Below are 14985 nucleotides of genomic sequence, written 5' to 3' on the forward strand. Positions count from 1 at the left end.
ATTGATGATATCAATCAATAGGTATCAATCAAGTGATGGTCTTCACAGAGCAATTTTTTTATTATAAAGGAATTGGCTTCACAATTACAGGACTGTTTGCCACTGCTGCCTCTGCAGGACTTAACCACTGACTGGAGTTTTGATGGCGGATGCCAGTATTTGAAATAATCTTAGGTATCTTAACTTCTTTCTTTTGTTACTGTCCCATTAACTGATCATATGCTTCTTAGTCAGCATTAACCTGTGGCAAAGGCTATCATTAGAAACTAGACTTGGCCCACGGCAGAGACTACAGCTAATCTTCACCTGGCATTGCTGTCAGTGCACTTACTGCTAACGTGCTCTGGACCCTTCTTCCACCGAGCTCTCAATTGCTGCCTCTGCCCTTGCTTTCTCCGACCAAAATCACTGAATTATTCTAAGTTGAATATGGCCAGGCCACATCTGTTGTCAAGCTCAGTGGTCCTTCATCTTTTCTTAGGCTTCTCCCTCTTTATGTCACAGCCAAGAGTAATGTTTCCCACTCTCGCCTGCAAAACTTGTCCACCCTCCTTCACTTTCTAACAGGACACTGTGGAAAACAGGGAAATTTATAAGAATGCCACAGAGTGACTAAGGATGCAAAGCCAGGAATCTGGATACCAACTTTGCTCTGCACAGAAGGATACAGAAAGATCCACGCATATTAAAGGAAATGCCACTCTGTGTATGGTTCCTGTATTTTCATTTCTATATTTATTCAACAAATATTTATTGAGTGCTTATTAGGTTCCAAGGACTGTTACACAGTTGGTTTATTTTAATGGGAATCCACCAACACTGCTCCAACGCAGGAGTGGTAAACGTCTGATCTACAGGTCATGTTCAGTCGTTAGCTTAATTTTTTCTAGCCCAGAGAGAAGGATCAAGAGATGGAATCACAGCAGGCCTTTAGAAATCTTTAGAAGAAGACAGACTAAATGTATGAAGAGAGAAGGCCTGTATGTTTCTCCTTTATTGCTGTGTATACCTGTCTCTACCTCTTTACTCTAGTTTTCTCTTCTTCATTCTGCCTCATTTAACTGGCCATTATAGGGCAATGGGATATATAGGTTATCTCCTGTATTTACTGAATTACATTCCCATTTTTAATTTAAAAGGCAGACCAAATTAACACTTCATATTTTTATCCTAAAACAAAAAGCCTTTTTGTTGCTTTTGTTTGGAGGAGTGGGGAAAACACATCTACAGTCCTTGACATTTCTTTCACAGAGTCTCCACTCATTAACTCAATGAACTGAAATTCCATCTTGGCAAGCATAAATATCGCATTAAAAAATAAAACAATAATAAACATTGTACTTCAAGAATCTACACAAAAAAGGAATACAAAGTTTATAAGGCATATGTGTAAAAGGTAAATAAATATTTCATGGAGAAAGTAAATAAAAATCTATCCAGATAATTATTTCGACAAAAAAATGGAATAGAAATAAATGCATTCAAAGGAAGAGATATTATTTTATCATTTTTTATACACTGAAAATAAGGATTCTCCACTCCTAAGAACCATTTTCATGCAGATTTTATCACAAAATTATTTTATATTTTCCATTTTACAATTTCTCTCTTCAGTAGTTGCTATAAACTATAAATTATTCAAACATTTAATTTCCCAGGAGTAAATATCTTTCTAAAAACTCTATATAATCCCCATTACATAAGAACGTTACAGTATCTTCTCTTCACCACACACAAAAAAACTATAATAATTATAACTTATTCTTTATTTGTCATCTTTCTACAGAAATTATCAGGATTTAGCCTTACCAGGAAATTATACACATTATGAATACAAGTTTTAATAGACTACTGATCAGACTATTATGTTGCAAGTATTTCTAGAACATGATATCACAAATTAAGTCATTAATTCCAAAACAATAGTTTATTAACAAAAAAGTACAAAGAAGTACAAATGGACATCCTATTTCCCCCCATTATGGTCCATCTATCTATCTCCCTTTCAGTCCATGGTACAGCCTTCTTGAACTAAAAGAATAGATAAAATACTTCTCTTTCCAATGGGCCTAATAACCATCCAAACCCCAATCATTATGTGTTTAAGTTATACAGTCCATGTCAATTTTTTAAAAAATGTTTTATCTATATGAGTTGCCATAAAAGCATCTTCCCTTGCAATATACCACATACCTAAACTGAATGAAACATATCAGTATCAATATCCATAAATCATGCTTACACATAGAGAATATTAGATCATTAGTATGTTTGCCTTGAAGTAACAGATTACAAATGAAAGCTTGAAGTGTCAAAAAGGATTTTCATAGATATTTATACTAAAACTTCAAGTCAAAAACTTCTTAACTGAACTAAATTGAGGTACATGGAAAACATTCAGTTTAGTTGTGTTTTTTGCACTGGTTTTTAAATCAAAGCTACTCACATATCTAATCTCTCTGCTATTATTTCAATTTTCTTCAATAATGGTTCCTTTTCAATTTATTTCAATAAACCTACAGTTTTTCCATACTTCTCTCTCTACAAGCCCAAAGTACTTCTCTGAATCATGGTAAATTCCCAATACTTATTGACTTTCCTCACGGGGCTATAGATGGGAGATACAATCAATCACCATGTTTCAATAAATAATGCCCAATTGGCTCTTTTTGCTATAATTCATCAAGACAGAATATGTGGATTAATTTACTGATGTTCCTAGAAGCCATGTGTAAAATTTACTAGATGATGTATTTTTTTGAGTGGTAATCTCCAGCCTTTTGGTTTGTGGAGGCAGCCAGGTCAGAGCTTATCACTCTACTTTAGTCCCTGCTTAGAACTACTCTATAAGGAACATGAATTCAGTGTTAGACTAAGCTGTAGTAACATAAGGTGCTAGACCAGAGATACATTTTTTGGGAACTGGAAAATTCAGATGACCACTCACTAAACATAAAATCATTATTCCACAAAGATTTTATTCACATCAAACTTGCACAGTAGCAAAAAAAAAAAAAAAAAATCAAAACATAACTAAACCACATATCAAAGAACAATATACAATAAAGATTTGAATTTCTCAATGGCATTGGAAAGTTTTTCCATAAATAACATTTACAATTCTAGTGTTAGATCTTTCAAGGTGTCTGAAGCTTCACAGTGCTAGAATTGATTTTTATCAGAACACATGCAAAAATGTGCAACATAATAATTCATATTAATGACAGAAAAAAGCACGCCAGTTATTTGTCATTCCAGCACGGCCATGCCACTCTATGTTCTAAAAACAAACAACCCCCCAAATCCGGGTCCCATTCATTCTTCAATTACGCCTTTAGTCACTCTGCTTTATTATATTCAAACAGTCACTGTTAGTGCTCTTCACCACGACTTTCAGGTTGACGTCACTCCCTGCCTGCTGGCTGTCAGGACTGGGGGACGCCCCTCTCCCAGACTCACCTTCTTCCGGATGTCTTCATCGTTTGCTCCTAGAGAGGCATAGAGCTTGAATGCAGCCTGGCGGAGTTCATGAGCGTGTTTTAAGTCATGATCAAGCTATGGAACGGAAAAAAGGCATATTGCAACTCAGTCCACAAATCTAATTTTCAATAAAACTGACTAGAGTTAAAAATTTTTGAAAAAGAATTTTAACAACTATTAAGATAATAATGCTCTCATTGAATTCCTGGTTATTTCCGGTTCTGTTCACATATGACTGAGACTTGGCTGTGTTTGTGTCAGTAAGAATGCGTGCAGCCTGCTTCTGTCTAAAAGCGAACACCACAACATTCAACACTGGTACATGAAAAGTCTTTGTGAACCTTTGACCCTTAAAAATGCAGTGCTCCCAGATGGTAGCTTTAGTGGCACTGATGCATGTTTGCACCAGCTCTCTGAAATGCTCTCCTCAAAAACCAGGCACTCAGGCCTTTCTAGCCCCCAGACTACAGCTGATCATGTGAGTGCTGCTGCAACAGGGTTTCTAGGAGGTTTTCTTAAACACTAACAGCAGTGCTAGCCCAATTTCAGCATTTAACAAGATTTTAGAAAGAGGGAAACCTTTGTGAAAAACCTTAATAAACAATATACCATGGTAGTCATTACTATGTTATCTATTACAATTACCTGAGATTTATGTTCAGAGGTTTTTTGATAAGTTTAAGGTTACTTGGTATGAAATAATTAGTGCTATCGTTCCACATGCACAACTGGCTAGTTCTTCTGTAAACCTGATTTATCACTAAACTACCACAAAAATGAAACAGAAGCATGTTCTCACAACACTTTCAATGACTAAATATGAGTCAGTAAATATATAAGGCATATCAATAATGCAAATAATTTATAACCAATTCACCCAAAAGACTACCACTCTAAATGAGTTGCCTTGGAAAGGTTCACCTTTATGTAATGATATAAGTATTGTTTATAACATTCTGAGACCCTCTTCCGAAACTTCCTAAAGAGCTAAGTGGCATATTAGCTAGAAAACCCTAAATTCATCAACTAAGAGTTTCATTAAGTTAATTGTCACTGACTGTGGTTTGCGAAGATGGGGAATAAATCTAGCTGGGTAACATTATTTAAGGTAACAAATAACAACAACAGGGGTGCCCGGGTAGCTCAGTCATTAAGCATCTGTCTCCGGCCCAGGTCGTGGTCTCATGTCTGGCTCCCTGTTCAGTGGGGAGTCTGATTCTCCCTCTCCCTCTACCCCCTCCCCCCAACTTGTACTCTCTTTCCCTCTCTCTCTCAGATAAAGTATTTTTTTAAAAACCCAAAAAACAAAAAAAGCCAAATAACAACAGTAGTCCCAAAAATATTTTGATCAAAGCAGGCACTGATGGATTATGGGAGGAATTCCCCAATATACAACACTCATTTTGATGTATAAGTTCTAAAATATCTATTCTTAAAGTCTTAAGTACTTTCTAGTCATACCACATATTAGAATACGGACTTGGATTAACATATACCATGAAAATCACACATTTATTAACATGTAAGAATTTCTCACTATGGGTCTTGTATCTTTATTTTTATGGTCAGAAACCACTGTATAATCCATCCTCAAAAATAAAGATGACAAAACAAATGAATATTCAGGTTTGGTATAAAAGACCATTTTAAAAAATTATTATTATTCTAGTTTTACTGTGATGGAAATAAAATGGAAAAAACCCTAACAGAAGGATAATCTTCTAGATACTAGTTAAATGATTTACACAGGTACAGGCTACAAGGTCTTAAAACTATGTTTCCTCACTCTCCTGTCCATCAGTGTCCCATTTGCCTTGCTAGAAAGATCAACTGAGGGTGTTCATGAGGCCATTGTTAGGACTTACTCTTGTATCTTTATACCAGTGAGATACTGTGTCAGTGTGAACAAGTGGCCAGAGGGAAAACAGACAAGGTAGCTGGTTCAGAGTAACCCATCACCTGTACTGGAAGAACAATACTACTGAAGGAAGAGCAGGCACTAACTTTAATACACAGAAGGCAGTGTACATTAAAATCAGTAACAGTGAAGGTTACTTTGGGTCCTTTCTTTTAAAAAAAAAAAAAAGATAAACCCTTAAGAGTTCCTTTTGTTTTCAGTGTTAGATGCCAAATGAACAGCTGCCTGCCAAATGAAGTTTTGGGGGGAACTCAGGGGCATGGGAGAGGTCAAGAGAAAAGTTAAAAAAAAAAAACTTACCAATGGGACCACTGGCATCAAAAATACAGTCACATTCATGAAACAGTACTGGTTACTAATTAGGAGGCAATGCTCTCTCTACCATGACCTCCTTAAATAAACTTACTCTAACTGAATATTGTTCTCTTATGCTTAGGAAAATGGATATGCCAAATAGGCTGAGAAGAACAAACTCAAAGGAAATATCTATTCTAAGGAACTTACAGTTTGAGAAAAGGTTCGAGAAAAGCACAGTTTGGTTCCTGATGGTCTCAAACTAGAGGCTAAACAGTGCTTTAGTGGACACTAGCAGGCCCAAAGCACAGTATAAAAGTGAAGCAAGTAAAGAGAAGATGATGATAAACGTTAGAAAAGATAGCAAAGGAGAAAGACAGTGGTGGAGAGTCAAATAAGGCCACTCACATCCCCTGTCACGGAAGATACTTCTGACCTAAAGAACAAGAACAGACCGAGAGAGATGATTCTGGGAACCTCAACAGGATTAGATGATGTTGATATAATGTCAATACCCAGTTTAGAGACTGCACTATTTTGGGGTTTTAGTTGGGAATTAGGGACGTAATTTTCTTCCTTCCTGATTACCTGCTTAGTGAAAAATTTCTGATAATTACATGAAACAAACTGGATTCAAAAACCCATAAAACATCATCTATGTTATCAAAGGGAAAAGATTCCTTCATTTAAAAGGGCTTTGAACTGTAATTATCAATTGGTTCAAAGTTGTGAGCAGTAAGAAAAACTTCTTAAAAATCCCTTGCTTGAGCTGCTGAAAAGAAAAACAGAACATACCCTTTTAATATCAGTGATGGCACTCACTGAGCTGGGATACTTGAAATAATCAGCAAGCATGGCAATGAGGTGATCAGTTATGCTAGCGATTCTCTGTAGCTCAACATCTGGTTCAATCAGATAGGCGAGGGTCTCAGCTCCTTCAACTCTCTCCTCTAGTAATCTCTCCTTACTGCACATTCGAACCAAACAAGGCAGTGTCTGGAAGGTAGTGAAATTAATTATTTGCTTTGTGGTAAAGGCAAAAGCTTGATGGAGAGCATATAATGACTGAATCAACTCAATGGTTTTTATTGACAGTCATGTTAGTGATCAAATGTTTGAATAAAGACTTTCAGAGAATGAAAGGTTTTTTGGAATGTAAAAACAAAGTTCAGTGTATACTAATCATTTGTGCTGGCACACTAAACACTAATCATACAACCAAAACACGTTAATATAAACTCTAATCAGGCTTTTGTGATGGATAAAATGGAAACTTTATTGAACAACCTTATAAAAGACATTTAAGAATTCCTAATAAATCGTGTCTGAGGTTTCTGTCCCATCTACGTATTTATTTATTTAAAAGACATCCAGCAAAATGGCCGGTTAGCTCAGTTGGTTAGAGCGTGGTGCTGATAAAAGACATCTAGCAGTTTAATCAGGAGCAACTGTGCTGTAGAAAAAGTATGCTCTTTTCTTTAGTGAATAATATGACTGGGATGACTTTTATTTTTGGAGTGTGATCAATACCTACAGTTGCAAAAACAAAATACAGCTTTAAAAATTCAGTGATCTTACCATTACTCAGAGTCCATGGGTTTCCCTATAATGCGAGTGAAATGCATCAATCGTAGTTTCTAGGTTTTCTAAATCACTCCCTAGAATGATTATATCTGCTAGTCCAATTTTACTCCTAAGGTCCTTCAAAAATCTTGGTGCTGGTCTTGGTAATTTATCTACATTAGGTCCTCAAAATAAATTCCATGTATTTACTATTTCTAAGGCTAATGAACCCACTTTAAAGAATACCACAAAGATGGAACCTGAATGTTACAATTATAGGAAGCCTTCCTCAACTACTGTCGTCAACTGTGCTTTGCTCTTGTCTAAGTTCCTATTATTTCTTTATCATAGATTTTAGCACTTTATTGTTCACTACTGATTTCCTATCAGGCTAGTGTAGGCTTTATAATACAACCCTAGGCTTCCAAGAAGAAAGTTTATTCTTATTTTCTTTTGAACAGTTACTAACATTTACTAATACCATAAATTCATGAATTATTAATATATGAAGAAGATGCTATTAACCTAGTTTACCAATAAGGGAGAAGAGGAGGGGTAGAGCAGTTGAGCAAATAAACCAAGGTTACTTGCATGGAAGCCCTTAGAACTCTACACAATGTTGTTTACTTAGTGCGTCCTCAGTTCTAATTAATTGACTTGCTTCACCAAAGACTAGCAAACATTAGTCTTAATGCTCTTTTATTGTTAGGTTCATTTTGTACACTTATAATGAGAGACCTCACGATCATAAAATGATACATAATCAATTTATTTACACTTATTTTGTTCTTTGTAGCTAGTAAGACATTTAATATATTTAATATATTGTTATCTTCAAAATGACCCTGTGGAATAGATGTACAAATATTATTACCTCCATTTTCATGAGGCACCAGAAGAATAAGGGTTACCCAAGGCAGTCAGTCACTGGTGGGAGTGCTGAAACCAGAATCCAGGTCTTGTAACTTTTCGGGCCAGTCTCTTACCTGGGTTTTTCTGAGTTCTAGTTGCTTTTTTGACATGTCACAATGATGTTGATGGTTTTCATGAGCTATTTACTTTTTCTTTTTCATTATGTCTTTTGATTATCTGCCATAAGGGTGATATAAAGTCTTTGTCTACGGAGCTAATGAACTGCTTTCCTATAAAACTATGTTGCAAACTTAATGAAAATCAAGGATTAAAATATATTTTCTATTTCACCTGAATTTTACATATTTTTACAACTTCCAGATTCTCCTAATTTCCATAAAAATGAAAAAGGTGTGACAAGGAAAAGAACTATTTCACTTTGACTCTCAAAACACATCTAAAAGCAATTTTTTAAAACTACACGGCATTCCATTAAAAAGAAAAGCATGGTGTTTTTATATTATTTTATGCTATGCACACATACCATAGTTATAAAAGTATAAAAAGAAATAGGAGGAAAAAAAGAAATGGGAATACCAATATTTATATTCAACACTTACAACTGGGGAACTTTTGCATGTGTTTACATGGAATTAGTTAGCTCACCTTTAATACAATACAGTTGTCATCTGTCCGAATTGCTCCAGCTCTACACATGTAAGTTAAACTGGAATAAGATGGCAGAAAGTAAGTTTTTGCTTGTGCTTTAAAGCTTTAAAAGAAAAATTCCTTGCCTTTAGGATTTTATGGAAAAAAATAAAAAGACAGCTACTCTTATTTATCTTGAGGGAGAAGGTTTTCACATTACCTTATATGAGGTTCTGCCAATTTAATACTCAAAAACAACTAACTGATATATACAGACAGTAAGTCAGATATTTTTCAAAAATACATACAAAATTGTTTTAAAAAGAAAGGCTTAATGAGCAGATAAACTTTGAAGCTAGGTGCTGGGCACAATGGAGTTCCTTATAATTTTCTCTATACTTTTTTGTGTTAGAAGTCCATAATAAAAAGGGGGGGGGTTAAAAATAAAATACAAAGATCACAGAATCTAAGATTAAATCAAGCTAAGCTAGGATACTAACTCCAAAAGGAGTAGTACAAATATCACAGAAGAAGCATTTAACTTTTAACTCTTAGCAGTAGCCATAAAAAATTAATAATTCTTTAGAGTTTGCTAGCAATGGCTTTGACAATTGGTCAATGATTTGGTTCTACTGAAAAACAATTTGCCTTCACAATTATATCTGGCTTTGAATAAGAATAAAATTACTTGGTACTTCCTAAGCAGGTACTGAACACTGAGCACTTCAGAAACCTAAATTAATGAATTTCCTTCTTGGATTAGATTTCTTTAGTGAGCTGGAGATGGGGGGGGGCATCTAAAACATTCCGTATTCTGGCTTCTACAGAAAGCTATAAAAAAAAAAATCAGTAAAATGTTTACTTAGATTGTAGAGGATTAAATTGTTTATAGCTGTTATCATCTTAAGACTTGTTACATTTTTTTTTAAACCAGTTCCATGAGAGCATTTATCTTACTTAATGAAGAGGTTTTTGAAGACAAAAAGTAAACAGGAATACAAATAATATACTCAAAAAAAACCCCCAAAAAACAAAAACAATTCATTGCACACGAGTAATTCACTGAAAATTCTTCATTCTCGCCAAAATACTAGAAAGCCACAAATTCTTAAATACTGGAACAATTAATTTAGCAAAGAACCTCACACAACAGGTGCTCAAACTATCTATTAAATGTATTTATAATTACAGAATTGACAGGTATTGAATGCTTATATGAGCTAGGACTTGTACTAATAAGAACTTAACCATATTATAAACTGTCACATCTCTGAGAATTTTATGCCTTGTTTTTCTAAAGACGATGAAGCCATATTCTCAGAAATCATGCCTTGGTTATCAACTTCAACTAATTCTCACTTCGTATTTTCCTATCTTCATATTTTCTTAATTCTTAGCATAAATTTGTTAGTTAAATCTACTTCTATATTATTTCAACTGAAATACAAGGAGAGTATGTTGAGAATGTAATAAAGTAATTTTCTGTGGATAGTCTTAGTTGTTATATGAGTGTTGCTGTTCTGCATGCTACTAGTAGTACACTGAGTAAAAAACTCACGCCCATTTAAGAAAATGTGAGACAACCGCGTGACCTGCAAATTCCAAAATCTCAAAACCAGATGGGGTTTTGGAGGTGAGCTAATTAGGCTGTCCAAAAATACTCAAACATATTGATAAAGCACTGTTGTTCTTCCCACATTGTCTTGACTTTTACCATTTTGCTGATGTCAGCTGCATCTCAATAGGCTTATCCCTCTGTAACATCTTCACAAAAATTTGTGGTAACAATTCTCCATCAACCAAAACTAGAAATAAAACAAAACGAGAATTAAGGAATTCTTTAAATCTACAAAGTTCATAAATTAAATCATGTAGGTGCCACTGAAAGTTCCAGCCTACCATTTACCAGGGTCATCGATACCTGGGGGTTTTCAAAAGCTAAAACTGAGAAGCATTTCAGTGCTTGCATTCGAACCTGTAACAATAAACAAAAAAATGCATTTATCTTGATTTTGCAAATATGAATTTTAATGTCTTAGAATCTAAACTCTTCTGAAGAAACAACTGTTTAAATCTGCTTAAAATACTAAAAGAAGGCCCCAAAGGAATAAAAATAACACCTGAATATCTGGAGTACAGTAAGTTAAACTTACTTATAAGAAGTTAAAATTAATTTTGAAGTAACAGAAAAGAAAAAACAGGAAAGAGCAGCAACTAAAATTTAATTAGATAAATTCCTTATCAAATTTAAAAGAACTATGTACAAAATACAATGTTGGTAAGTCAAAGAGAGCTTAATAACACTTAATTGCCAACTGCCTTTCAAGTGGGAGATTTCTTCTTCCCAAACTACAAACTAGAGAACTGAAAAGACAAAAAAAGGAAGAAAGAAAAAAAAAAGTGTACTCTTATATTCCCGTGTGGGATGGGGTTGTGGCAAAGAGAACAGGAGGAAACAAAGTTACAGTAAAAATCTGAAACGGACTAAACGGACTAACTTTTATTTTATTTTTTAAAGGTTTATTTATTGATTGATTGATCTGAGAAAGAGAGAGGCGGGAGGGGCAGAGGGAGAGGGACAGAGAGTCCCAGCTGAAACCAAGAATCAGATGCTTTAACCAACTGGGCCACCCAGGCACCCCCTAATTTAACTTTTAAAGCACTGGGTGTTATTCACAACGAATGAATCACTGAACATTATACCAAAAACGCTGGCTAATTGAATTTAAATAAAAAACAACAACGACAAAACAAAAACACTTATGAATTGTGTTACTATTCCTCAAAACTACATTACTGGTCTGGGACCATAACACGGGGTTAAACCTTGACCGTCACATACAATATATTTTACAATTTGCAGGAGCTCCTATGAGAATTGCTATTTTTCATTCTTTCTGTTCAGTTCTCATCAATATAATCCTCACTTCCAAGCCTGGGTCTACATATGATGTTCTTATGTGGAACTGGAGATTGGCAGGATAGGGAGGTGAAGTGTGAAGAAGTCCTGCCCCTCATCTCAGCAACGATCTGCAACACTAGCATGTGCACACCTAAAATATGGGACCTAAAATATGCCAATGATACTCTGACAATGGAGCAAACCTTGTCAAAAGAATAATGTTACCCAAACTTCTTCCTTTCACAACCTGTAACCTATTCTACTAAGTAAGAAAGCTTGGTGCAGAAAAGAAAGAAAAGAGAAAAGAAAAGAGAAAAAAGAGAAAAGAAAAGAAGAAAAGGAGAACTGAGGGAGTTTATGAAATTAGAGGATGGAGAAGAGGAGGGACAGTAAATAGCCACCCCAGCAATTGTTTCTTGATGTGCCAGTGCTGACTGGTTTCAGCCTCCATGTGGCACAGGGCAGAGGAAGCAGCTCTCAGTATGTATTTCCTTCCCCTCCCTCTGGCTAATTTCAAGCTGGCTCCATTCCCCATTCCCATCCTTGTGAGTGCTTCACCAAGATCAAACTTTGGATGTCTGAAGTAGGAAAACATAGGTATTAGCAGGCTGCAATACAGAGCAGATTAGAATCACTGCACGTGGACAGAAGACAAAAAATGACTACTGCTCTCTCTGCTCTGTGTCAAAGTCCTGGTGTATCAGCTCTAATGTGACACAATAAGGACAATGCCCCATTATTTGCCATAACTTGCTAGTTGGACAACAATGAAATAACCACATTTTTAACTTAATGTTTGATAATGTATCATGATGTTGTTTATACATAAAAGATGAAGGAAATTTAATTAACAAGTCTGAAAACCTTTGACTTTCTAACTCAAAACACAAAACAGAACACATTTTTTTTTAAATCAAAGCATCAGACAAAATCTAAGTTTTTATGAGACTTCACATTTTGAAATACATAACACATTTAAAATGTTAATGTATATGTGGGTATATGCTCTAAATTTGAGTCACTGTGGCTAAGTCAGGTCTCAAATATGAAATCAAAGTATTTCTTGATATAGCAAGCCATTGTTCCTACATACTTGAAGGCATCAGCTCATGTGCAGCTTTGGCACTGACATCAGAGCAGAAGAGACTGTGAAAATCAAGAGCAAATCAAGCTACAACCATATTCTGAAAATTAAAAAATGGGAAGGCAAGGGTAGCTTTTAAAGAAGATTCTATAGGTAAAACAATGCCCCATAACATTTTATTGATAAAATGTCATTCTTCATCACAATATCTATCAAAGCAATAAAATATGTGGGCCTCTATCTATATCAAGAATCTACAAGCCAAAAATGAAGTATAAAAATCTGGCCATAATTTTTAACATCTTACTTTGTAAGATACTGAGGTTAGTAGGTGAGCAATATTCTGAACTGCACCATGGTTAAATAAAATTGTTTGATGATCTGGGCCCTGTAAGAAAAGAGAATATAACATTAAAAAGAGCAATGATTCATTCCAACAAAACTTTTACCTCACTGTAGAAAAGTTCATTCACTACAAATTCTCAGCTATCCTTCTCTTGCATAAATCCATCCTAATAAAGCAGGGAAGACAAAAAGGACTACCATTTCTTATGTCATCCCAGTTCTGTATAATTACTGCTTCCTAACCACCCCCCTCAACCCCAAATAATGAAGGGAGCATAGAAGCTATCCTGGCACAGGCCCTTTGCAGTTTTTAAATAACACACCATGACAGCAACAGAACCACTGTGAATTCTGCATTTCATGTGCACAACCTTACACTATGGCGCTGTAGAGAGTGGTAGTCATTCTTACCACTTTAGACTGATGAACTAGTCAGAGGAACTCTAAAACTAATTAAGTGCAAGGAAGAACTGGACCAGAGCTCAACCTACCTCAATACATCAGGGAAGTTTGAATTATGGATGGTGGAAAACACAACACTCCATACAAAGAAGTGAATGTGTTTTGGTTTCTGTTTCTATCTTGTTTCCCTTCTTAAATTATCATTTCTGAGTAGGAAGGTAAAGAAATGGGAAAATTCAGGATTTTATTTTTTATCAACTGTCGTCTACTAAGCAATTTACTGAAATCTTTGAAGTGACAGAAGCTAAAGGTTAATGCAAGGCTTTGAAATTGCCACAGTTCGTATGCATTGATTTTTTTCAATTTTTAAGTAATCTCTATAACCCATTGTGGGACTTGAACTTACAACTCTGGGATTAAGAGCTGAATGCTCTACCAACTGAGCCAGCCAGGCGCCCCTCTTATGCACTGATTTTATGTACAACCCACCCATTCAAATAATGAAGTCAAAGCAAGGATAAGGATGTTACTTCATGCTTATCATTATTCAGAAGAGAAAATCCCTGCACTGAAAGTTGGCTACCTATCTGGGTTCACCAGAGAAAACCAGTTACTAGTCTAGGAAAAAAAAAAACCTCTCAAATCAATTTTTCCAACCCACTATTCAGTCAAGTAACAATGATCTTGCAGATGCTCATTCTTTCCTGGACCAAAACATCCATCATTTGAAGTAGGGAGATTAATATTCATAGTCCTGAATCACAAAGCAGCCATGTTCTATTTTATAGGTAGTAATTCCCTTTAAAAGGCTCCTTTAAAAAACAAAAACAAGCAATTTCTCTTACTAACTTTTAATTTCTGATTTTTGATGCAAAATATTCCACACTTTCCTCAGGCAAACCCCCATTACATATATTAGGTAGTTTCTAATGTCTCACTACTAAAAGCAACGTTTTGTTGAGCATTATTAAAGCCAGCCCCATCTCAGTGCAAATTCTTAGAGTATGAGGATAAATTTCCTGCATACATTGCTTGATATATTTATCCCTACATATCCATCCAGAATAATACAGGCTTGCTTTTAGAACTAAAGATACTGACATTCTCAGGGCACAGGCTGGAAGTATGTTATCTTCCTACCTCATCTTCATTCATGTATCTGCAATTATAATTATAGGTACTAATTATTGGGTACTTGCTTTGTGCTGGGCACTGCTCTAAATGCTGTTCTTGAATTGTTCATTTGAAACATGAGTCTCCAGCTTATTCAATATAAAGATAGTGGAGACTAATGAGGAGCCTAGGAAAAGAAGGGTCTCCTAAGAATCTGACCTATTTTTTTCTTACATAGTAACAAGTAGGTAACTAGAATAAATTGTGAAGATAAGCCTAAATTACACTAGGCTGACATGTTAGCATACTAAGGTTTTTTTGCCTTCCATATAAATTTTAACATCCTAATTTAAATACTGGCAGTGCTTAGGAGAATAGCTAAGT

At 35.2% G+C, this 14985-nt stretch overlaps 1 protein-coding gene across 3 annotated transcripts in view; it reads right to left on the reverse strand.

Moving 5' to 3' along the window:
• Positions 1-14985, reverse strand: part of ARMC8 (armadillo repeat containing 8) — a 103885-nt gene that overhangs the window by 40417 nt on the left and 48483 nt on the right. For 2 of the 3 annotated variants that reach the window (XM_026497103.4, XM_026497105.4), the window contains 6 exons: positions 13049-13129; positions 10655-10730; positions 10470-10560; positions 8774-8834; positions 6488-6688; positions 3460-3555 (listed from right to left, as the gene is read on the reverse strand). In XM_026497103.4, the coding sequence (XP_026352888.1) occupies positions 3460-3555; positions 6488-6688; positions 8774-8834; positions 10470-10560; positions 10655-10730; positions 13049-13129 (606 nt within the window). The remainder of the gene's footprint in view (positions 1-3459; positions 3556-6487; positions 6689-8773; positions 8835-10469; positions 10561-10654; positions 10731-13048; positions 13130-14985) is intronic. The other variant, XM_026497106.4, reaches the window with a different exon arrangement.

The sequence above is a fragment of the Ursus arctos genome, unplaced genomic scaffold (genome assembly GCF_023065955.2).
Source record: "Ursus arctos isolate Adak ecotype North America unplaced genomic scaffold, UrsArc2.0 scaffold_20, whole genome shotgun sequence".
Taxonomy (NCBI): domain Eukaryota; kingdom Metazoa; phylum Chordata; class Mammalia; order Carnivora; family Ursidae; genus Ursus; species Ursus arctos.